Raw genomic sequence first — 26,552 nt, 5'->3', positions numbered from 1 at the left:
TCGCTACGCAGACGGGCCCACCGACAGCCCTCCCAGCCCGCCCCCAACTCAGCCACCTCCTCTAGGAGAAAGGGGCTGGGGGCGGAGACGGAGATCAGCCTTGCGCTTTGCGGCATTGTATGACGTCACGTAGGCGTGGCTTCGGAGGCGAGCGAAGGGCGGGACCAAGGCCAAGAGCCCGACAGTTACGCCACTCACACTTGCGGAAGAGTTAACGGGACAGCAGTGCAGGCCAATCGCAACCAGTCCTCTGGAGGCAGGGAGACTGGGGTGGAGACTTCGGAGACTGCAGTTGCAGGTGGGTGAGCTCCGGGGTCTGAGGGAGGAGTGGGATGGTAGCCCTTATTCTCGGGGTCTGGGTTGGCCCCTGTGACCCAGACAGAATAGAATGTCCTTGGCTTCAGCTGCTTCGTGTACGGGGCACGAGAGGTTTCCATCTCTAGGAGGGGGTCTGCAGTGGTGCCCCCTGCAGTTGTGCCACGCGGCAGCCCTGTGTTGCTTCTTTCCCTGCCCCCATTCCCATCAGCCTAAGACCCACCCTCACACAGTACGCTCCCGACCCTTAGCAGCAGCCTACCTGAAACCCTCCCTCCGAAGGCCAAACAGAGGCACTATCCCCACTGCGGAACACCGACCCCGCCTAAATCCAGCAGCTGGGCTAATGCTGGCTGTTTATTTGGGGCGATGAAGCGACCCAGGTGCTGTTTTGCTATTGCCAAGCCTGGGCTAGAGCCCTAGCGAGAAAACAGGATTCCATTGTTGAGGCATCAGTGTTTGCATCATGACAGAGGTCCTTGCTCTAACAGCAGCAGAACCAAGTAAATAACTTTGCTCAGTTATTTTCTCAGACTTTGCGAAGGGTCATATTGATGTATGTCTGTTTCCTTAGTTGTTCCATGTAGGCTGTTGTTCACTCTCGTGTGAAAGCCCACGCGATCCAAGTGCCCTGCAGGTTTTGGTCTAGGGAAAAGTTGGTCTCTGCAGATGACTGTAAATGACTACCTGGAGGTCGATTAAAGTGCGGTACTGCGGGATTCAGCCGATTTTCTTCTTCCTCTGACTGCCCGGAAATATCAGCCAAAGGCCAGCGGTAGTAATTAACACAATTACCTGCCTATGATTTCTGTCCTATTTAAGATGGATTCTATTATGTTTTTATCTATACTTGTCTTCATGAACTTTTCGTGATATCATAAGCCCCCCGAATCCCTCGAAAGTAGATGGGATTCTGAGCACACACACACACACACACACACACACACCCACACACACACACACACACACACAAATTCAGATCCCCAAAGGACAGTAAAATGAATTATTGGCTTAATATATCATCTTAGCTAACCAAAAGCCTGTGTCAGCTGCCATATTGAAAATCTGCTTACCAGCTGCAGGGAGCTTACAATCTGGTAAGGCAAGTAAGTCATACGCATAAAAAGTACAATAAGAGACAGTGTAAAGATATGTGGGTAATACTGATACCCATATCAGCAATGATCATAACTCACTTCTCCATTTTTAACTAAGAATCATATAACCTTTCCTTCTTGTCGTTTTAAACTCATTTTTATAACTTTGGTACATTACGTTTCTGTTTCCAAAACACTTCTGTGTATGTTATTGCATATGTTCTGTGCACTAGTTATTACTGATGGAGACGATGAGCTCAGAAAGAATTTGTTTAAATTTAGGAATTAATATCCCATTATTTTACCATCGAACAAGATCTCTGTGTATTAGATCTATGGAGCCTAATACACAGAGAGTAATGTAGGGATTATTTGTACCTGGTCCAGAATCTAGAATATTCTCCCCTTCTCCCATTATCACATTCCTTGTTTCCTCTGTGTCATTCAGGCCCAAATGTCATACCAAACAGAATGTCTCTGTTCACCTAGTCTAAAATAGCTCACTCTCCCCACTTCCAAACCTCAGCCCCAAACCTATTACCCTCGTGAACATATTTTATAGGTTTGTTTAATCCCGTTCCCTGTGTGCTTTTAAAAATTCTCCAGAGCTTAGCTTAAACCTTCTCTTAGAGGACCTACTTCAGAGTACCTTTTTCCAAAACAGTATTGTTTATATAATTCATTTGGCAATTATTCTAGTATTGCCTTATGACGTCTCTCCTATTGTCCTGAATTATTTACATGTGTGTTATCTTGCAAAATAGAATGTACAGTACTTGAGAAGGAATGTCATGTATACCTTTTACAAATAGTATACGTGAGTAAATGTTATTAATGACTCCACAATAGATTTATTACTGTCAGGGGTAACACTGCTTTTTATATTCGATCTGCCTTTCCTCACTTTTATTAAGGAAATATAAATATGCAGTTCGTAACTTGCTTAACTATATTAAATGAACCCAACAATTTTACTAAAATATTTTTTATTGCATTGGTAAGGGGAAGAAGAGGACTAAAGTAATAGGGGCTCACTCAGTCTGTAATGATCATCTTGCTTGGTGCTGATCTGTGGCTTCTTAGCAGGATTCTGAGGGACTCGTATTCTATTTCCAGCTCTACCACCAATTGTCTGTGTGACATTGGTCACACAGGATCCTATGCATGACATAACCTCTTACAGGTATTAATTTCAATGGAAAGGCATCGAATGAGATCATCTCTAAGTCTAGGTGTTTTTTAGACATATTCACTAACTTTTTATTGGGTCACAAACTTTGTTCTACCTCAAAGCCTTCTTTTTTCTCCCAAGACTTATTTGAATAACTCCATAATTCTACCAGTGTCTCCAGGAAGAAACTATGATGCTGCTTTTCTTTGACTCCCTATATCCAATCCATCTCCAAGTGTTTTTGGCTCTACTTTTAAAATACAGCTAAATCCATTTATTTCTCTTTATTCCCACTGTTAACAATCTAGTATAACCCACCATTATTTTTCATCCAAAATACTAATCAGTTTTCTAGCCTTCCTGAGAAAGGGGAACACTCTCTTCCAATGTCTTCTATGCCATAAGCACAACTTGCCTTCAGAACTAAATCTAGAAATCTATGCCCTTAATTCTTATGTTATATTGCCCTCTAATTAGACTGAGAAGGAGAGGCCAGCAAGGTAGGAAACCTGAAGAATGTTGTGGCACAGAAACTAAAAGATGAGTGTTTCAAGGACTAGTTAACAGTGTGAATATTCCTAAGAGGTGAAATAAGATGAGGAGAGAGAAATGAGAATTTAGCTTCAAGATGGTAGTGTGGTGACATTGACAAGGGCAGTTTTAATGGAGTAAAAGAAAGGAATTTTATTGTAGTGGGTTGAGACACTAACTGGAGGTGACACTACCACAGAGTGTCCTTTAAAGAAGTTTTTCTGGATTTAGGAAGTAGAAAAATGGAATGGTAGCTAGAGGGAATAAAAGGTCAAAGGACAGATTTTTGTTGGATATTTGTTTAAAGATGGAAGATACTAGAATTTACATGCTAATGGAAAATGTCTAGTAGGGTGGGAGAAACTCTTAACGTATGAGAAGGAAGGGGTATGTGCGTGTAGAGGGTGTTCAGCATTCTAAAGTAGACTCCAGGGTAGAGGACCTTGTCTGTGTTGTTTTTAGCTGTATTTCTAGTATCTAGAATAGTACCTGTCACAATATTTGTTACTCCATAAACTGTCTAATATTTGTTGAATAAATGAATGACTTGGACCCTACTTCTCTTACCTCCTTTCAATTCATTCTTGACATATTAGCTGGAAAAATATTTTTTAAAAAAATGATGTCATGTCACTGTCCAATTGAAAGTGATCAGTCATTCCTATTTCACTTAGAATAAAATCCCAGCTCCTGTGACCCATAGGATCCCGAATGAGGTAGCAACTGCCTTCTGCAGCCCTATCTCCTGACCCTCTTGCTTTCATTAACTACTCCAGCCACACTGGCCACCTTTAATTTCCTAAAACTGAAGGACTCCTTTCCCTCTGTAGGGCTTTATATGTGATTTCTCCCACTAACCCCTTACCTTCTTATCATTCAGTTCTCAAATGACACTTCAGAAAGGCTTTCCCTAATATTGTAGTGGCTGAAAGCAAGGGCTCTTGAGCCAAACTGGATTCACATACCAACTCCCTGCTTACTTGCTATATGATCTTAGCCAAATTACTTAAATTATCAAAGCCCGTTTTCTCTGTTTGTAAAGTGAAGATAAATATCTACTTTATCCAGTTTTTTTTGAAGATTAAAAGAGTATGTGTAAAACATATAGCATGGGGCCAGGCATGGTGGCTCATGCCTGTAGTCAACAGCACTTTGGGAGGCTGAGGCATGAGGATCACTTAAGGCCAGGAGTTTGAGACCAACCTGGGTAACATAGTGAGATCCTATCCCAAAAAAAAAAAAAAAAAAAAGCTGAGTGTGCTAATGCACGCCTGTAATCCCAGCTACTCAGGAGTATGAAGTGGCAGGACTGCTTGAGCCTAGGAGGTTGAGGCTTCAGTGAGCTGTGTTCCTGCCCCTGCACTCCATCCTGGGTGACATAGCAAAACCCTGTCTCAAACAAACAAACAAAAAACATAGTACAAAGCATGGCACATAATAAGCACTATATAAGTGTTCCCTATTACCCCTTTTGTTATTGTCTGAAATTGAATGCCCCATTGTTCATTTTTATTTCCACTTCCTACTTTTGTCTTCACAGTACTTATAAAAATTTATAATTATTTATTTGCCTACTTTATTTATTATGTCGTCCTCACCAGATACTGGACAACAAAAAAGCAGGGACCATGTCTGTCTTTTATTCTCTTTATATCTCTAGTGCCTAATTCGGTGCTTGTCATATAGTTAGCATCTATAATAAACATTTACTAAAATAGGCCAGAAATCATGCTGCATATTGAAACATCAGTGACCAAACTAAGATCACTGTAGGACCCAGTGAAATCAAAGCCCAGATCAGGCAGAGCACAGCTTTAGTTTAATGTTCTACTTTTATCAAGTGGCATATGATTTTTGTCATTACTTTTTATCAAAGGCTTGGTTCTTAGGCTTGACTCTTCTACCTTTATTTATTCAATTATTTAAATCAAATTTTAATGGAAGGCTTTTTAAAAAAAACAATAACAGAATCATTTTAAAAATTGAGTCAGTGTTTTGGGCAGGAAGGTGTTTCATTGAAGCTGGGGTGCAATCTTAAAAGTACACTATTTTATATACTACTAAGAAAAAAAATGCCAACTATGGCACAACTCTTTATCACTAAGAATTTTTTCTACTCATGCAAAGAGCCCCCTTTTAAAAAATCATATAATACCCTTGCACCTATATACAAAGAACAATATAAGCAAAATTAATTGGCTGAGGCATTCCTAAAACTTCTTAACATTCAAAGTGTCTTTTCACTGATTTTCAACTCAGAGTCTCTGTGTCCATGTTTTATTTTTATAATATCATTCTCTGTTTAGAGCATTAATGATGTATCATTTCTTAAACCAATGTCCATTATTATCTCCAAGGTTTTCTTCCAACATACTGATATCCATTCTTCAAGTTTAATACACATGTAATGACAAATATGTCATGACTACTACCCAACCAGAGTGATTATAAGATGCCTGTCAGTTTCAGATAAGTGTGAAAAAATTTGTGTCTTAAAATCAACGAAATAACATAATTGAATTTGAAGATTATTTGAAGAAAATAAATTGCCTTATAAATCTTTTACCAAGAATTGAGAATTGTTTAACAGTTAATAATGTTATTGATTTTAATCATTAATATTTACATATAATTTGACAATATTAACTTAATATTCATTGTATCATTTAAGTCTCACAACAGTCCAGTGTCATAGGTGTGTCCACTTTGCAGATGAGGAAGCCAAAGCCTCCGAGAGCCTAAGTAGGAGTCACTAGTAAGTGATGAACCATTTAGGACTATTTCTCTAGTTCCAAATGCCATATTCTTTGTTATTTGCAAAATACACTTATACAAGTAGGATATACTCAAATGAAATTTAAGAAATGGAAATTTTCAGCTCCTTGGATTTGTCATTCTGTATAGAATATACATGGCAGACTTTTTTTAAAAACAGTGTTATAAAAGTGAATAGCTATCTGTGATTATATTATTTTAGGATACTTGAAATTTTCAAGTAAAACTTGTTTTTGTTACTATTTATAGAAATAAAAATAACTTTGTGTTTACATCATGTGGTCCACTTATTCATGAACCATGAGGCTCAATAATTGACTTAATCCAACACAAGATCTAAATTACATACATGATTTTCATGACAATAAAGTTAATTAAAAAGTGTTTGTGGTTAGAGTTTTAAAAATTGATATTCGCAGGACCTATGCCACTATGCAGAGATGCAGTTTTTGATCTTTTGGAAGTATCTCCTTTAGTCACCTTTTTACTGTTTTATTTCCTACTTATTTTAAAATACAGAGGAATGATTTTACACCAATTAAATAATTATGTTTTATTTGCATTTTCTATGTTTTGAGCAAGAAGAAAGCTGGAACATCAAAATAGTTTCTGAATTGATTGATCTTTTGTTATCTTTTAATGTCTTAAAATAATTACACAAGAGGTTGTAAAGATACAGTTTCCATGTACCCTTCACCCAGTTTCCCCAAATGGGTGCATACATAATTCTAGTAAAGGATCAAAACCAGGAATTTGACATTGGTACAATGTGTGTGTGTAGTTTCTTGTAATTTTCTCACATGCGTAGATTCCTGTAACCTATTTAAATTATGTGTATCAACACTTCGTCCATTTTTAATGGTGAGTAGTATTCCACTGTATGGATGTGCCATGATTTGTTTACTCTTTCACCTATTGTGCAACATTTTGGTTGCCCTCAGCTTTTGTCTATACAAATGAAGCATTATGAAACATATAGAGGCTATTGTGCACACATAAGCTTTTATTTCTAATGCTCAGCAGCATGATTCTTAGGTAATATGGTAGGTATATGTTTAGTTTTTTTAAGAAACTACCAAACTATTTCCACCAACAATGTATGGGTGATCTAGTGTCTCTGCAAGCCCTCAAGCGTTTGGTGTTGTCATTATATTTTATTTTAGCTGTTTTGATAGATGGGTAGGGATATTTATTGCAGTCTTAATTTCCATTTCCATAATGACTAATGATGTTGAACATTTTTTCATGCGCTTATTTGCCATCTGTATATTCTCTTTGGTGAAATATCTCTTTGTGCCTTTTGCGCATTTTTTAAATTGAATTGTCTGGTGTTTTTGCTGGTAAGTTTTCAGATTTCTTTATAGATTATTTCTTTATTAGATTCAGTTTGCAATTTTTTTTTCCTGGCTCATAGCTTGTCTTTTCATCCTCTTAAATAAAGGGACTTTCACAGAGGAAAAATATAATTTTGATATAAAATCCAATCTATTAATTTTTTTCATTTATGTGTTGTGCTTTTGATGTCTCAGAGCTCATTAATGAGACCCTGGTTACAAGGATTTTCTTCTGTATTTGTGTCTAAAAGTTTTATATTTTACATTTAAATCTATGATCCCTTTTGAGTTAATTTTTACATAAAGTATGAGGTATAGGTCAAGGTTCATTTTTTTTTTTGCCTGTGGATATCCATTTTCTTCAGCATTTTTTGTTAAAAAAGGTTCTTTTTCTTCCATTGAATTGCATTTGTACCTTTGTCAAAAGTCACTTGGCTATACTGTGTGGGGCTACTTCTCAATTGTGTATTGCATTCCACTGATCTATGTGTCTCTCCTTTCACTAATATTACACAGTATTGATTACCATAGCTATAGTAAGTCTTGAAATCAGGTAGACTGATACTTCCCTCATTATTATTCTTTTTGGTTGTGTTAGATATTCTATTTTCTTTATCATTACATATAAATTTTACAGTAATCTTATCTGTATATACAAAAAATTGTGCCAGGATTTTGATAAAAAATGTGTTAAACCTTTATATCAGTTTGGAGGAAATTAAGGGGACATCTTTATTAAGTTGACTTTTCCAATTTGCAGACATGGCATGTCTTTCCATTTTAGTCTTCTTTGATTTATTTTTTTAGCATTTTATATTATTCAGCATACAAGACCTATGCATGTTTTGTTAGATTTATACGTATTTCTTTCACTTCTTTTTTTTTTGAACTATTATGCTTTTAATTTTTGTTTTTGTTTTAAATTTTGTTTCTATGTGTTTATTGCTGGTATATAGAAATATGATTGATTTTCATGTGATGCTCTTGTGTCCTGTGGCATTGCTGAACTTGCTAATTAGTTCTATGAGGTTTTTTTCTGGTAGATTCCTTTGGATTTTCTATGTAGACTATCTTGGAATTTGCAAATAGAAGCAGTTTTGTTTCTTCCTTTCCAATGTATATGCCTTTTATTGAATTTTCTTGTTTTAGTGTGCTTGCTAGAGCTTACATGCACTTGGAAACTGAATAATGTACTTCTAAATAAGTGTGAACTATGATGAATAGCAGTGGTAAGGGTGGACATCCTTGCTGTTTTCCTCATCTTAGGGGGAAGGCATTCCATAATTTAGCATAATGTTTTCTATAGGTTTTTTTGTAGATTTTTCTCTACCAAGTTGAGAAGGGGGAACTTTTCCCCTCTCTTCCTCTTTTGCTAAGAGTTTTTCCCATAACTGGGTGTTGTATTTTTTCAAATGCTTTTTATGCATCAATTGATATAGTCTTGTGGTTTTTCTTCCTTAGCTGCCTAATAGGATAAATTACACTAATCAATATTCAAATATTGAAACAGCCTTACATCCTTGGATAAACTTACTTAGCCATAGTGTATAATTCCTTTTATATATTGCTGATTTTTTGCTAATATTTTTAAAACAATTTTTGCATCTATATTTGTGAAGTATATTGGTCCATAGTGTGGGGTTTTGGTCTTTGTTTGTTTGTTTTGGGTACTGTCTTTGTCTGGAGTACCACAGTAATACTCACTTCATAAAATTAGTTGGGAATCTTCCCTCTGCTTCTGTTTTCTTGAAGAAGTTGTGTAGAACTGGTATGAATTCTTCTTTAAACTTTTGGTAAATTTAATTTCCTTAATGGTTACAGGGCTGTTCAAATTATATATTTCATATCGGGTGAATTGTAGTAATGTAAGCACCTAATGCTAAAAATTTTCCTCTCAGCACTATTTTAGCTGCATCATACACATTTTGATATATTGTATTTTAGTTTTTACTCAGTTCAATGTATGTTTTAAATTACACTTGAAACTTTCTCTTTGATCCATGGATTATTTAGAAGTGTGTTATTATGTTTCCAAGTGCGTGGAGATGTTTATGTTATCTTTTTGTTATTGATTTTTAGTTTGATTTCATTGTGGTGAAAGAATATGTAGTCTGCTGTTGTTAGGTGGAGTTTTCTATAAATGTTGATTAGATTCTGTTGATTAATGGTGTTGTTGAGCTCTATATGCTTACTGACTTCTTGTCTAGTTCTATTAATTTGAGAGAGAAGAGTGTTGAAGTCTCTAGCTATAATAGTGGATTTATCTGTTTTTTTTTCAGTTTTATCAGTTTTTGCTTCACATATTTTACAGCTCTATCATTTGGTGCATATATGTTTTTGATTGCTAGTCTTCTTGGTGGTGGATGGACATTACATAATATTCCTTTCCCTTGCTCAGGTCTACTTTATCTTGTAATTATATTGCCATGCCTGCTTTATTTTAATTAATGCTTGCATAGTGTATCTTTTCCTATCCTTTTACTTTCAACCTACTTATTATATTTGAAGTGAATTTACTTGTAGGAAGCATAAAGTTGGGTCACTTTTTAATCTTCTCTGGTAATCTATCTTTTAATTGGTGTATGTAGACCACTTACATTTAGTGCAATTATTGCAACATCAGTATTGAAGTCTGTAATTTATTTTCTGTTTTCTGTTTATTCTATTTTTCTTTCTGTTTTTTCTTTCTGTCTCCTGTGGCTTACTTGAACTTTTTTTAGAATTTAATTTTGATTTAGCTATAGTGACTTATGAATGTTATCTCTTTGAATAGACTTTTTTTTTTTTTTGATGGAGTTTTGCTCTTGTCACCTGGGCTGTAGTGCAGTGGCACGATCTCAGCTCACTGCAACTTCTGCCTCCCGGGTTCAAGCAATTCTCCTGCCTCAGCCTCCTGAGTAGCTGGGAGCCCACCACTCCAGGTGCCCGCCACCACACCTGGCTAATTTTTGTATTTTTAGTAGAGAGGTGTTTCACCATGTTGACCAGGCTGGTCTTGAACTCCTGACCTCAGGTAATCTGCCCGCCTCTGCCTCCCCAAGTGTTGGGATTACAGGTGTGAGCCACCATGCCTGGCCTGCATAGATGTTTTAGTGATTATTTAGTCTTCTCTGATATCATTCTAGTTGGTGGGATAGGAGGAGAATAATAGAAGCACCTCATTATAGCCTGTCAGTGAAATTCTAGGCTCTCCATTGCACCTTTGCAGGCTTGGGTGGGTATAGAGCCAGAATTTTTTTGTGTGGTCTTCTGCTGTGGTGGAGTGGTTATTTCCTTAAAAATTTCTGTCTTGTTAGGTTGCTCCTTTTCTCGTTCTGTGACTAAAGAGGGCAGTTTGGGGGCTGTTTATGTGTGTGCCCACTGGTGTATCAGGGTTGCAGCTTTTGTAGGAACTAGAACATACTAGGCAAAAGGAAAACCCAGGCAACTCACCAGTGTGTTTTTCCTCAGGTCACTAGTCAGTCTGATTTCAGCTTTCCACTTTTCATCGTCTTCATTTATTTGTCTTCATATGTATGTATTATATATATGTTTATTTATATTTATATGTATCTCCAGGGTTTTTTGTTTTTGTTGTTGGTTTTTTTTTGTTTTTTTGTACTTAGCAGGAGAAATAGGGAAAGTTACATCTAAACCTTACTGGAAGCAGTCTTTTTGTTTTTTTTAATAGGGACTATATTTATAAGAATCAAATCAAATACTATGTGAACTCTGTAGGCCAGTGCCTGGCACAGCTTACTGGCTCAGCAAATATTAGCTAGTATTATCATGTATGTCATCCTTATTAAGAATGATCTTAAATTGCTGTGGTAACTTTTGACAAGTACATTTATAGTTGGATCTAAAGAGCACTAAAATTGCTTTCTGAGCTTTCATTTGATATTAAAATCCAGGGTCAGAATGATTCATTTTGGAAATAACATAGACATTTAGTGGAACAAGCGTGTTTCTACTAGTTTTATGTTTTTAGGCATGTTATTTAATCTCCAAGCCTCAATTTGCTGTTTGAAGAAGTAATTATTAATACTAGTCTTAAAGGATTATTATAAGTGTTGGATGAAATAACTGTATAAATTATTTATGATAAATCCCTGTACCTTCATTCTTATTATATCACTAAACAACTAAACAGCAAATAAATGGCTAGAAACGGAACCATTTATTTGCCTATCAGTGTTTACCTGTCAACAGAAATAGAAGTTTTGCTGTATAGTATTGTTCTCCAATTTATTGGTTTAAAGGTCCAAAACATTTTGCTGTATGATGTGGATGTAGATATTGAATTTAGATTGTTGTGATCATTGTCAAAATTTCCCTCCAAACATACCCTTTGTTTTTTAGTGTATTAACATGCACAAGTTTCTCCCATCTATACCAAAGTAAAACAAAACAAAATTTCCTGGTATCTACATGCTCCTCTAGGCCCCACCTTGATGAATTTTGTTTGTTTGTTTGTTTTTGTTTTTGAGACAGTCTTGCTCTGTCATCCAGGCTGGAGTGCAGTGGTGTGATCTCAGCTTACTGCAACCCCTGCCTCCTGGGTTCAAGCGATTCTCCTGCCTCAGCCTCCCGAGTAGCTGGGATTACAGGTGCCCATCACCACACCTGGCTAATTTTTGTATTTTTAGTAGAGACGGGATTTCACCATGTTGACCAGGCTGGTCTCGAACTCCTGACCTCAGGTGATCCACCTGCCTTGGCCCCCCAAAGTGCTGGGATTACAGGCGTGAGCCACCGCACCCAGCCTTGATGAACTTTTTAAAAGAATAATGTATATAAATTGTGCCCATTATTTCCACTTAACTCCACTGTTATCTGTTCTCTCCCTATTTTACCCCAAATCATCAGTGACATTTTCCCGTCACCTTTTGATGATATAGGTGACAACTTCATACTTGAAATTATCTTCCCTTAGTTTCTACTGCCTCTCCTGGTTTTCCTCCATTTCTCTCACTGTTCTTTGTGAATTCTTCCTCAGCCATATACCTTGCTCACTTTGTGTCATTCACAAATTCTATTTTCCACTATATTTTCAATCCATCTAGACCAGTACCGGGTATGTAGCAAGTGCTCCACAGATAACATGTATACATATCGATCGCACATGGAACAAAAACAGACCGGGCGCGGTGGCTCACGCCTGTAATCCCAGCACTTTGGGAGGCCAAGGCGGGCAGATCACAAGGTCAAGAGATCAAGACTATTCTGGCCAACATGATGAAACCCCGTCTCTACTAAAAATATAAAAATTATTGTGCATTTTTGAACAAAAACATCGTGAAACTAATATTCAGTATCTACCCACATCCTTTTCCCCACGTCTCCTCTACTGGATAGCCTGGAGGATGGGGTAGTAATTACTGCTTTAGAATGTTCCATGTTGATCAAATATCCTTGCTAACATCAATTATTTTAATCTTCAAGAGATCTTTTAGAAATCCAGTGGAATCTAAGGTTGTAGGAGATAATGTGTCTTTTGATCCTCAGTGTCAACTTCCTCTAACACACAGAGGGATTAAAATACATATCTTTTAGTGGATGAAAACATAGAGCGATTCCAAGGGGCATCCAGGCAATCTGGACTGAGTCACCCGATTCTGTAGTTATTTTAGACAGGCCATAGAGATGCCCTACATTACTGTTATAGGTTATTGATGCCCCAGATCATCACTAGACTGGAGAATGAGACCAGGAGTAACATCTTGGCTACATTGTGACACTGAGAAGACACCTTGATCCTTTGCACAGCTTTAACACATATCTGTCAAACTAGTATAGACTGTTTTCAATCATATTGTCTGTGTATCTGCTTTGGGTGCCCTTTTGCATAGTATAAATACTTCCTGGCTATTCCTTTTATTTGTATTTATTTATTTATTTAGTTAGTTAGTTATTTAGAAACAGAGCCTCACTCTGTCACCCAGGCTGGAGTACAATGGTGCAGTCTTGGCCCACTGCAACCTCTGCCTCCTGGGCTCCAGCGATTCTCTCGGTGAGCCTCTCGAGTAGCTGGGATTACAGGCACCTGCCATCATGCCTGGCTAATTTTTGTATTTTCATAGAGACAGGGTTTCACCATTTTGGCCAGGCTAGTCTTGAACTCCTGACCTCAGGTGATCCCCCTGCCTCGGCCTCCTAAAGTGCTGGGATTACAAGGGTGAGCCACCACTCTCAGTCCCTGGCTATTTCTTTTAAACATTTGTTTTCATCATTTTGGAGTTAGGGAGGCTGGCACAAATCTCCCGCCAATTCTCTATTATTTCCTTTGATTCTGACACTCCAGATTAAACAACTTTGCAATGAGAGCTCTTGTGTTCAACTTCACTCTTATGCCCTAGGAATTATTAGAGAGCTGCTTCTCTTGTCCCTTCCTCCATTAATCAATAAGTGTAAACTTCTTGATTAATGTCAATTAAATGATTTGCTCATCATTTCTGTTAAATTTCTTAGAAAATAAGCCTTAACTTCTACTTATTTTACACACATTATATGCTAAATTACGTTTCTTTTTGAGACAGAGTCTCTCTCTGTCACCAGGCTGGAGTGCAGTGTTGGGATCTCGGCTCACTGCAACCTCCACCTCCTGGGTTCAAGTGATTCTCCTGCCTTAGCCTCCCGAGTAGCTGGGACTACAGGCATGAGCCACCACGCCCATCTAAATTTTACATTTTTATTAGAGACAGGGTTTCACCATGTTGGCCAGGATAGTGTCAAACTCTTGACCATGTGATCCTCCCACCTCGGCCTCTCAAAGTGCTGGGATTACAGGCATGAGCCACTGCGCCCAGCCAATTATGTATTTTTTTAAATATTCTCAACAACACAACTAGATAGATATAGTTTATCTGCATTTTACAGATGATGAAAATAATAATAAAAAAATTAGAAGTTATTTACCTCAAATATATCACAAGTAAATGCTGAACTAGCATTGGAACTCAAGCCTGATTCTAATGCCCTACTTTTTCTTTCATTTTGCATTGTTAAAAGAAAAGCTTTAGGCAAATAAAATTTAACGGAGTTTGAGCAAAGAACAATTCATGAATCAGGTAGCATTCAAAACTGAAAGAGGTTCAGAGAGCTCCACTCCAGCAGTGTGACCAGCAAGCTTTTATAGGTTGAACATGGAAACAAAGTAGAGAAATTACCTGATTGACTACAGCTAGGCATTTGCCTTATTTGGATATTGTCTGATGGAAGTTCCCTGTTTGTCACCAGTAGGTTGGTTGGCTGTTTGTGATTGGCTAAGGCTTGTTTTTGGTTTTTGGTTTTTAAGTCAGTTACAATAAATGTTTCCAAGTTAAGTTTCAGTTCTCTTAACATAAGAGAGCTGGTTACAGAGCGTAACCTCAGGCTAATAGCCATCTTATTTAACAACATTATATCATACTCTTGGGAAGATATATGATTTTTACACAAGCTAATATTTCACATCTGTGTATTTTATAAATATTAGAAAAGAAGAGGAAACATGCATAATTTTAAAAACAGTCTTACAAGTGACTTATGAAGATGCCTTGTGAGGTAAAGAATTAGTCCTGGGACATTAGCCATATATAATTGTCTTTATGCCTCACTCTAATTTGAAATACTCTTTTTCTATCCTAGGTCATATGTTATCAACATTGTTAAGTCAAGATTTGAACTGTCGTGACAGTTAATTTCATTTATAAGCTTGCCTGGGCCATCTGGTGCCCAGATACTTGGTCAGACATTCTGAATGTGTCTGTAAGGATATTTCTGGATGAGATTAACATGTGAATGAGGAGACCAAGTAAAGCAGATTTTCCTGTGTGGTGGGCCTTATCCAATCAAATGAAGAATTGAATAGAATAAAAGACTGAGTAATAGGAGATTTATCCTGCCTATTTGAGTTGGGACATAATATCAGTCTTTTCCTGCCATTGGACTCAAATTGAAAAATTGACTCCTCTTGGGTCTCAAGCTTGCCAGCTTTTGGACTGAAACTTACACCATTGGCTGTTGTGGTTCTCAGGCCTTTGGACTTGTCTGAAACTGTACTGTCAGCTCTCCTGGGTATCCAGCTAACTAGTTGTAGATCTTGGGACTTCTTAGCCTCTATTATCACGTGAGCTTATAATAAATCAATCTTGTACTGTCTCTCTCTCTTGCTCTCTCTCTCTGCCCTCATCTTCATCCATCATATTGGTTTCGTTCTCTCGTTCCTTTTCCTCAGAAATAGCCTCCAAGCCTTTCATTATCTCTCTTCCTCCATGATACCCACTCTCATTTTTAATATGTCTCCCTATTCATAGTTACTCAGAACACTACACACAGAATGATTTCTACAAGTCACTTAGATTTCCAGCAGTACTGCCAATTACAACCTATTACTGTCTCCTGCACACACAGGCACATACACACCTCCACAGCCACACACATTCACACAGGCACACTATTTTTCCACACAGTATAATGGCTATCCAGTGGAACTTTCTGTGATGATGAGAATGTTTTATATTTGCTTTGTATAATATAGTAGTCACTAGGCAGATGTATTAGCCTGACTTATTCAGAAAAACAGAACCAAAGGGATATATATATATACACACACACACACACACACACACGCACACGTATTTGTATTTCTACTGTACATATGTATAGGTATTTTTACTATATATATGTATATGTGTTTGTAATGTATATATATGGAGGGAGACAGACAGAAAAACTATAAGGAATTAGCTCATGTGATTATGGAGGCTGAGAAGACCCAAGATTTGTAGTCACCAAGTGGGAGACTTAGGAGAGCTGATGGTATAGTTCCAGTTTGAGTTCCAGCTTGAAGTCAGGCAGAAAGAAAGAGTTCTTTCTTATTCAGCCTTTTGTTCTATTCAGACCTTCAACAGACAGGATGAGGCACATCTACAGTGGGGAGGACAATCTGCTTTACTCAGTGTACCAATTCAAATGTTAATCTCATCTGGAACACCCTCACAGACATACCCAGAAGTAATGTTTAACCAAAAATGTGGGCACTCTGTGTCCTAAACAAATTGTCACTCATCACACCACATATGACTGACCACTTAAATGTGGCTAGAGCAATGAGGGACCTGAATTTTTAGTTGTATTTACTTACAAGTAATTTAAATAGCTACACATGGCTCATGGTTACTGTCTTGCATAGCACAACAGTAGATTGTCTTGGTCCTGGAATGGAGCTTTAATTGATGCTGTAGGACAATTTGGACTACTTCTCCAGTATCTAGCTTCCACCTAGGCCTCTTGGAATACCCGCTCTGGGACAACCAAGCTTCATGCAAGAAGCCCAGCCACTCTGAGACTGTCATGCTGTGAAGAAGCACCAGCTAGCTACTTGGAGAGGGTGTGTTAAGAAAAACCCTAATGATCAGTGAGGATGAGCCTTTTTTCATATGTTTATTGGCCGCGTAACTGTCTTCTTTTGAGAAGTGTCATATCCTCCTTGATGGGGTTGTTTTTTTCTTGCAAATTTGTTTAAGTTCCTTGTAGATTCTGGATATTAGACCTTTTTCAGATTGGTAGATTGCAAACATTTTCTCCCATTCTGTAGGTTGCCTGTTCACTCTGATACTAGTTTCTTTTGCTATGCAGAAGCTCTTTAGTTTAATTAGATCCCATTTGTCAATTTTGGCTTTTGTTGCAATTGCTTTTGGTGTTTTAGTCATGGAGTCTTTGCCCATGCCTATGTCCTGAATGGTACTGCCTAGGTTTTCTTCTAGGGTTTTTATGGTTTTGGGTTTTACACTTAAGTCTCTAATCCATTTTGAGTTAATTTTTGTATAAGGTGTAAGGAAGGGGTCCAGTTTCAGTTTTCTGCATATGGCTAGCCAGTTTTCCCAGGACCATTTATTAAATAGGGAATCCTTTCCCTATTGCTTGTTTTTGTCAGGTTTGTTGAAGATCAGATGGTTGTGGATGTGTGCCCACATGGTATACGATTTCACAAAAGATTGAATAAAGAAGCAGATATGAGAATCTAGTTGTCTTCCATTAAGCCAGATGTTAAAGAGATTTGCAAAAATATAAAACAATGTAACCCTTCTCAAGAAACTTTTTTTTTTGTTTTGGAAAATAGCTATTTTACAGTTATCCATTTATATATTTTTGTAGTTATATATAGTTATATACATAGGTATGTATATAAAATGGATATATATGAATATGTATATTAAATAGATATATCGAATATAGTTATATAAAATTTTTTCTTATGTTTAAATGAATCAATAAATATTTAATTGTTCTCAGAAAAAAAATAAAAAAAAGAAGAAAGATCCCTATCTCTTCTAGCCATCCCAGCTGAATCATAAGAAATGTGAATGAGGAAACCATACTGGACATGTAACCCAGTCAGACCTTCAGATGGCTTCAGCCACAGCTGCCATTTGCCTGTAGTTGTATGAAAGCTCCCAAGCAAGAATCATCACCTAAACTCACAGGACCATTAGAGATTATAAATTGTTGTCTTAAGCCACTAAGTTTTAGGGTGATAACTGGAACAGAAATGTAGAATCAAGGTTTTCTATTTGTCTGGTTCTCCAAGTTCCCAATCCTCTTTTCCTTTCTATTTCCCACTTGCTTTTGATGATGCAACTTTTATGTTTGGAGCTGAATTTGCAGTTCATGATATTCACAATTATCTGATCTTTACCTATCTTGGATTTCTGACCTCATGTTTAAAAAATCTTTCTTAATTAAGATATATGCAGTTTTCCTTTCTACTTTTAAATAGCCCAACTTGGAAAAGTTCTTGCCTTTTTCTTTTTCACTAAAGCCATAACTAATTAATGCAGTCTAACACTGATCTTTTTCAACCAATTATCTTGTAAAAGTCTAACCTCAGAAGGCATATAGTTTATGGTCCAAGATCAGCATTTTAGTAGCTACTTTGTTATCAGAAGAGAATGGATTGGCAAGGAGGGGGATTGCGTTGGGCATATACTCAATAACTATGTTAGAAATAACACCTCTTATGTATAGTAATAATATTAATCATGTAGTGAAATCCTATATAAGCTATTTATACAACTTGTACGTTTTGCTATTTAACATAATTATATAGCCTTGAATGTTAGCCCTTATGAAAAATATACTTTTATTCCAATGAGCTCAACATTTATGAAAATTCAAAAGGAATTTAATATTAAATGTCAGGAAAACAAATGTTTAAAACAAGTTTTACTGTCTTATTTTTTTTCTTAGTGGTTATTTTTGTGTATTTGCCATCAAGAGGGCAAATTTTGGAGTCTGAAACTTGCATTAGGTCTCTACTACATCAGTGACTTTTTTTTTTTATTCTAGTTCTAAGGACATATGGAATTGGCTATGGATAATTCATATGCTTTCAATCAACGAAGCACCTGTAATGGAATTCCATCTGAGAAGAAAAACAACTTCCTTGTATCAGAAGATCATGGACAAAAAATCTTAAGTGTACTACAGAATTTTAGAGAACAAAATGTCTTTTATGATTTCAAAATAATTATGAAAGATGAAATAATCCCGTGTCATCGTTGTGTGTTAGCAGCATGCAGTGACTTTTTCAGGTACTTAACATTGTCTATGCCTCAGATTTTATGATTTGGATAATTAAGTTCTATTTTATACTGCACTCAAGTTTTCCCCCACAAGAACATGCAACAGTAATTTTTAATTCTTAAAAAAAAAAAAAAAAAAAACCTAATTAGGCTGGGCACGGTGGCTCACACCTGTAATCCCAGCACTCTGAGAAGCCAAGGCAGGCAGATCACCTGAGGTCAGGACTTCAAGACCAGCCTGGCCAACATGGTGAAACTCCGTCTCTACTAAAAATACAAAAATTAGCCAGGCACAATGGCGTGCGCCTGTAATCCCAGCTATACAGGAGGCTGAGGCACAAGAATCCCTTGAACCCAGGAGGCTGAGGTTGGGTGAGCTGAGATCACACCACTGCACTCCAGCCTGGGCAACGGAGAGAGACTCCATCTCAAAAAAACAAAAACAAAAAACCTAATTAGAACCAAGATTAACTAATGATTTTTTTTTTTAGACAGAGCCTTGCTCTGTCACCCTGGCTGGAGTGCAGTGGCGTGATCTCGGCTCACTGCAAGCTCCGCCTCCCAGCTTCAAGCCGTTCTCCTGCCTCAGCCTCCTGAGTAGCTGGGACTACAGGCGCCCGCCACCACACCCGGCTAATTTTTTGTGTTTTTAGTAGAGACGGGGTTTCACCGTGTTAGCCAGGATGGTCTCGATTTCCTGACCTCGTGATCAGCCCGCCTTGGCCTCCCAAAGTGCTAGGATTACAGGCATGAGCCACTGCTCCAGGCCATGATTTTTTAGTAGGACAGAATTTAAGACTACCTTTTTTTTAAAATATAGGACTTCCCAGGTCAGCATTTCCCAAAGTTCTCTGGAACATTAATCCCTTGAAATGCTCTGGGACAGAAGAAATTTTTTTGATGGTGTCAGCTTTATTTGGGGGATCCCTGTGTTGTATTATTTTAGAAAAAGAAGACGACAGGTTGAACAAAAATGGAAGCAAAATTTGAAGAAAATAACTCTGAGAGAAAAGTAAATTTCCATCCTATGTTGTATTCATGTATTATGGGGAGAGGAGGCTCTAACCGATTTAAAAATGTATCCTCTCCTTAGCAAATTCATCCTCTCCTTATATTAGGGAAAAGTACTTCTTAGCTATAAGGCATTTCTTGAAAGCACTCAGCTTGTTCTAATTCTAAGCAACCTTCTGAATATAATTTGGTTTCCCATGTAGATCACCCTACAGAGAATATCCTATTCATAACACTGCAGTAATCACTATGATGACAGCAGGTTTCCAATTCTGTGAGGTTAAGGGTCAGACACATGACCTTGCAATTACTGTGTTAATTGTATCAAGGTAGTACTATCCTGTGAGTCTTCTTGGTCAATAGACAAGCCCCTTTTGGTGAAACCCTGACCTTCAGCCTTCCTAGTTATACTACAATAAACTTAAATCCTAATTGCAATATTTTGCGTTATGTTCATTTGTGGAAGCAATTTTAATTTGAATTAAGCAGGGTTTAAATCTCCAATACACTTGATTTAAAAATAAGGTTTAAGATGTAGAAATACTAAGATGCATATTTTATATGCAAGTTAATTTATACTGTTTTGAATCCTCAATTTAACCCTTATTTTTTTACCGCCATCTAATTAGATCTCATCCTTATTGCCTTTAGAGTAAATCTTACAAGCTAGATTTCATTCAACAAACATTTACTGATACATACTTCCTGCTAAACACCTGTTCCTGTAGGGGCTCTTGCTTTGTAATTGGGAGCAATGGCTTAGTACTGCAGCACAGTTTACTAGGGCCATGGAGGCTACAACGGTCTTGAACTAGCTGTTTGCCTAATTTGACTATATGTCTTCATCTATTCTTTTTATTTCTTCTCTCAGGTAATCAAAGTTGTTCTTTGAACTTCACTGGGGCCCTTACTGTCTTATACTGTGCCATTCTTATTTCCACCAGTGTCTTCCCTCCTCTCTTATAACCTAACTTTTCTTCCATGTAACTCTTTTCTGCCCCCCTATGCTTCAGGTCCCCTCTTCATCACAGGAAGCTGTGTGGTACAATGGTTAAGTAGTTGGCCTCTTAATACATATGCCCTAAGTCTAAATCCGAGCTCTACCATTTACTAGACATGTTTTATTAGGCAAGTCACTTAACCCCTTCGGGCCTCAGTTTCCTCATTTGTAAAAAAGTAGGATTATAAAAATAGGACTTAACTCATAGAATTATTATATTGCTTAAATGAAATAACATGTAAGTAATAATTAGCACTGTACCTACTACATTCAGTTAATATTAGCTGCTATGATTATTATTTCTAAACCTAGCAAAAATGTAAATAATCTGGTATGAACACACAGCTTGATTTCCCTGTGATGTTTTCATGCTAATAAAATACTCTTATGTAGGCATTTCAATTTATAGATCTGCACTCTTCTTGATGCTATTTTTTATTCAATTTACACATAATTTTTGCACATATTTCTTTGTTCAGCTTACTGCTAGTTTTTTATAGGCCTGCTTTTAGTTTTTAAAATTACTGTCAGAACAACGTATTTTTAAAGTTTTCTACCTGGTTTAAATAACAAAAATATCAGATCCTTTATTACATATAGTACTTTATGAAATGAGTACATAATTCACATTAAAATATGTACATATGTAATAGACATTTGACAATTTACACTCTCCTATAATGCTGCTAATTCATAATATGATCAAACTCACTTAATGGGATACTGAAAATGTAAAATAAAAATGTCAGAGAAGTGCACAGTGCATGAAAATATCCCTCTTACAGTGTTTTTGGAAAACAAAAATTATTATTGAGATGGAATGTCATTGAAGACAAGAAATTGAAAAGGAATCACACACGTTTTATACATACTTCATGATAAGATGGTAAATTGGAGATAGATGTTAACTGGATACTTTAAGATGAATAGGATGAAGTACAGAAATATAATCTTACATGTGTCTTCTCAAAGAAAATGTGGAAGCCGATAGTAAATTATAAATACATCAAATCTGATAGAAAACAGTTTTTAAAATAATGATAGCAATAAAAGCTAATACTTTGCATCAATTAACCCATTTATTCTTCTCAGCACCCAATGACATAGATACTACCAGTACCTGCATTTTCAGATGAAGAATTCAAAGCACAATAAAGAAGTCACCTCCCCAAGGCCACACAGCTAATAAGTGGCAGCGGCTACATACACTGGCAGCTGGGCCCAATGGACCATATAGCCAGCTGGGCTATATGGACTCTTAATATTATCCTAAACTGCTGTAGATGTCTTAATAATCGATATAATTTTTATCACAGGTTAATATTTCTATTGATATACATTATTTAAAAACCCTGCATAATGTGTAACATTTTGCAAGTCCGGTCATATTTTTCAGTTGGATGTTGTACTTTTTAAATAGATTTCATTACCTTCTGGAGTAGACTCTGATAAGTAAATTGGTTTTCCCCTAGAATACTTTGGGCAACTAGGAACACTGCTCAGAAAGACATCCTGGACAATACTGGCACAAATACAAATCATTATTAAACCAGAACCTGTAGTAAAGTACATTTTGTTCCATGCCCATACATTTCCAAATAATTTATGTTTTTACCTAAACTGAGCCAAAGAAATTCCCAGTTCCTTAGATTCTGTCAACTTTACCATGTAGCAATAAAACAAAACTTATTATGAAGAACTTTCAAGCTGGTCTAATTATTCAAATTTGGGGACCTATCTCCATCTCTCAGTGCCTATTACCAAACTTTTTTTTTTTCACCTTTTTGCTTGATGTGGTACACTGTTATTGTTTAGTTTTAGGAAATCACATTCCCCTTCTCCTAAAGAACTATATAAAATATCTTTTTAGACATGTATCTTATTTGGTGAATTTTCCCCACACAATAGAGTCATTGGAGACATCAGGTATCTCACTGTACTCTTTTCTGTTTCATTAACGTGAAATCAAAGATGAATTTGAAAGAGACTTTTAAATCCTAAGCCCTAAATAATTATATTTTAAGTAATTTTAGTTATCACCAGCACAGTTGTTACTAATTAATCCATAAATAAAGAAATTTGGCCATCAACAAGATTTTGCCCCAATAGCGTTAATAATAAGTATACAAAATTTGAATCGTTTATAGTCTTTTTTTATTAGTTGCTATAGCTCAGCTGTAGTGTACATATTTTGTAATATAGGCATTTTGTAATACGTTTGTTGGCAGATAAATAATATGTTATATAATTCTAGATATTAATTAGGAGGCAATTAAAATATGCTTTTATAAATATATTTTAAGTCAAGAGTAAGGAAACCTCTTTAAGGTAATATTGAAAATAATTATGGAATAAAATATTCCTGCTGTTTTTCTGTGTTCTTTATTTTTGCAGGGCTATGTTTGAAGTAAACATGAAAGAAAGAGATGATGGAAGCGTTACCATTACTAATTTGTCCTCCAAAGCAGTAAAAGCATTTCTCGATTATGCCTATACTGGAAAAACAAAAATAACAGATGATAATGTGGAAATGTTCTTCCAGTTGTCATCATTTCTTCAAGTTTCCTTCCTATCCAAAGCTTGCAGTGACTTTTTAATAAAAAGTATTAATCTCGTCAATTGTTTACAGTTATTATCTATATCAGATAGCTATGGCTCCACCAGTTTGTTTGATCATGCATTACACTTTGTACAACATCACTTTTCTTTATTATTTAAATCCAGTGATTTCTTAGAGATGAATTTTGGAGTACTACAAAAATGTCTGGAATCAGATGAATTAAATGTTCCTGAAGAAGAAATGGTACTGAAAGTTGTCCTTAGTTGGACTAAACATAACTTAGAATCAAGGCAAAAGTATCTGCCTCATTTGATTGAAAAAGTGAGATTACATCAGTTATCTGAGGAGACACTTCAGGACTGTCTGTTCAATGAAGAGAGTTTACTCAAAAGCACAAACTGTTTTGACATAATCATGGATGCAATTAAGTGTGTGCAAGGTTCTGGTGGACTCTTCCCTGATGCTCGACCATCCACAACTGAGAAATACATATTCATTCACAAAACTGAGGAAAATGGAGAAAATCAATATACATTTTGCTATAACATTAAAACTGATTCATGGAAAATACTGCCGCAATCACACCTGATTGATTTGCCAGGATCTAGTCTTTCGAGTTACGGAGAGAAAATATTCTTGACAGGTGGTTGCAAAGGGAAATGTTGTCGAACGGTTCGACTGCATATTGCTGAGTCATATCATGATGCCACTGATCAAACCTGGTGCTACTGTCCAGTCAAAAATGATTTCTTCTTGGTATCAACTATGAAAACACCAAGAACCATGCATACATCAGTTATGGCTCTCGATAGATTATTTGTCATAGGTGGAAAAACTAGAGGATCCCGGGACATTAAAAGTCTCTTAGATGTTGAATCTTACAATCCTCTTTCCAAAGAATGGATATCTGTTAGCCCATTACCCAGAGGCATATACTATCCAGAAGCAAGCACATGCCAAAATGTAATTTATGTTCTTGGATCAGAGGTAGAGATTACAGATGCTTTTAACCCATCACTTGATTGCTTTTTTAAATACAATGCTACAACTGATCAGTGGTCTGAACTAGTAGCAGAGTTTGGGCAATTTTTTCATGCAACATTAATTAAAGCTGTACCAGTAAACTGTACACTGTATATATGTGACCTTTCCACCTATAAGGTTTATAGTTTTTGTCCAGACACTTGTGTTTGGAAAGGCGAAGGATCTTTTGAGTGTGCAGGCTTTAATGCAGGTGCAATTGGAATTGAAGATAAAATTTATATATTAGGTGGTGATTATGCACCAGATGAAATCACAGATGAAGTGCAGGTCTACCACAGCAACAGGTCTGAATGGGAAGAAGTTTCACCAATGCCTAGAGCCTTAACAGAATTTTACTGCCAGGTGATTCAGTTTAATAAATACAGAGACCCATGGTTTTCTGATCTATGTGCTTGAACATTCTAAAACGAGTCCAGTTCTAGTAACCTAAAATAAATCTGTTAACCAAAATGATAGGTAAAAAGATCTATACATCTTAATGAAATAAAACGTTCCTGCTTTTAGTTATGTATGTACACCATATATGAATAAACAGTTTCCAAAAACTTAAAATACACAATATATTTTACCAAAAATTATACTGAATATAATTTAACCTTGGGGTATCCAGAGTACTTAGTATTTTCACATGAAACTACAAATCATAGACTCTGACACTTTGATTTTTAAAGTACTCTGTCCATAAAAGATTTGTACTATTTAGATGGGAGAAATCTCTTGAGAAAGTAAAAATGAATTACACTGTATCTTATATGAAGTAAAAAATAAATCAGAGGTGAGAATATTGTTACTGTGGGTATGAGTTGTTGAATTCCTATCATTTGTGATGACTGGTTAACTTAAGTACCCTTTTTACCCTTTTTTAGTTCAGAAATAATTCTCCCAGCTTTATAAATAGTACACTAAACATAGTTTAACTTTTTTTAATGACTCATTTTTCATTAACAGCATAATGTACCATGTTATAATGCCATTAGCAATTACTTAAATGCTTTAAAAATTGCTGATTCTATTAGTTTTCAATGTCAGTTGGTTTCAGTTTCTAGCTCTCTCTCTCTCTCTCCCCCTCCCCCTCATTTTCTGGTTCAATCTTATTAAATTAACATTCTGGATTTAATTAGTAGTTCTAAGTTATACCTGGCCTGAGTTTATGTTAACATGTAACCCTCAATTGGAAATTTTTGGATTCTGGGATGGTAGTACTAAAATACTTTTTATGTATTTTTATGTATCATTGCTAGGTTCCAGCCTAATTGAGGACATAGAAAATTGACCTCTAATTAAGTGGATCATTATTATGGCATTTCTTAAGCTTTGTCCAAATTTGAGCTACATAAAACATTTCAGGATTTAAATTAGTAACATATCAATTTTCTGTGATGATGTATACCAACTATAAAGCACTATGTTGGTTTACTACTTCAGTAAATTATTCTTAGTGAATTATTTTCTAAATTAAAAAAATGACTTGGCTTTTGGTATTGATAATAGTATTCACAACCTGCATCTGTTAAGATGTTTGATCTTTAACCCACACAATGTAAGAGTACTGTGGTCATTTTTCTCAGGTAGGTGATTCTGCCTTCCAAGAGTATATGTTTCTTTAATCAGTTTAAAAGATAAAGGCATTTTGGGTTTTAAGACCCCTGCTTTACATCTCAGGTAATGTGTAGATTGTATTTCTCTGGAACCAAATGTAGTTTTCTACACCCAGTTGTAAATGTTAATATTTCTCAGAAGTGCACATTCTTTAAAAGTGTGTTCCTAAGTAGAAATATACCTAAATGAAGATTCTCTTATTTTATCATATAAATTTATGCAACCATAAGTTCCAAATGTATTTTTCAAAATGGAATGGAATATCAGAGTACATTTTCATGAAGTTTAAAAATCAAGGACTGTTCCTGATTAGATGACATATTTATAAAGAGTATTCTGTAAAATTGGTGGCCTTCTTATCTAAGCACATGAGTAGTTGGCTCTGCACTTTGTGTATTTAAAAAAGGAAAATTCAGTGGAGGCTTTTGTTTGTGTGTGTGGCTTTGAAAACAAATTATTTGAGAAAGACCATAACACAGTGAGTAGCCTATATGTGGATTTACTGAACTGTTAATTTAGGATATATATTAATAGAGTATGTTTAAAATAAATATTGTTTTCACCACTGA

General features: G+C 36.1%; 1 protein-coding gene across 4 annotated transcripts; it reads left to right on the top strand.

Moving 5' to 3' along the window:
• Nucleotides 1-6: 6 nt before the first annotated feature.
• KBTBD3 (kelch repeat and BTB domain containing 3) lies at nt 7-26,552 on the top strand. 4 transcript variants are annotated; one of them, XM_058446365.1, is made up of 5 exons: nt 7-298; nt 890-1,090; nt 5,786-5,869; nt 18,534-18,778; nt 23,175-26,552. In XM_058446365.1, the coding sequence occupies exons 4-5, from the start codon at nt 18,546-18,548 to the stop codon at nt 24,778-24,780; spliced, it is 1,839 nt and encodes a 612-aa protein (XP_058302348.1). In that variant the 5' UTR covers nt 7-298; nt 890-1,090; nt 5,786-5,869; nt 18,534-18,545; the 3' UTR covers nt 24,781-26,552. The 4 variants fall into 4 exon arrangements, with proteins under 4 accessions (XP_058302348.1, XP_058302349.1, XP_032023175.1 ...); XM_058446366.1 differs by lacking the exon at nt 890-1,090; XM_032167284.2 differs by lacking the exon at nt 5,786-5,869.

Source organism: Hylobates moloch, unplaced genomic scaffold (assembly GCF_009828535.3).
Source record: "Hylobates moloch isolate HMO894 unplaced genomic scaffold, HMol_V3 SCAFFOLD_11, whole genome shotgun sequence".
Taxonomy (NCBI): Eukaryota; Metazoa; Chordata; class Mammalia; order Primates; family Hylobatidae; genus Hylobates; species Hylobates moloch.
Note: the sequence above shows the minus strand (reverse complement) of the source record. Positions and strands in the feature narration are given on the sequence as shown.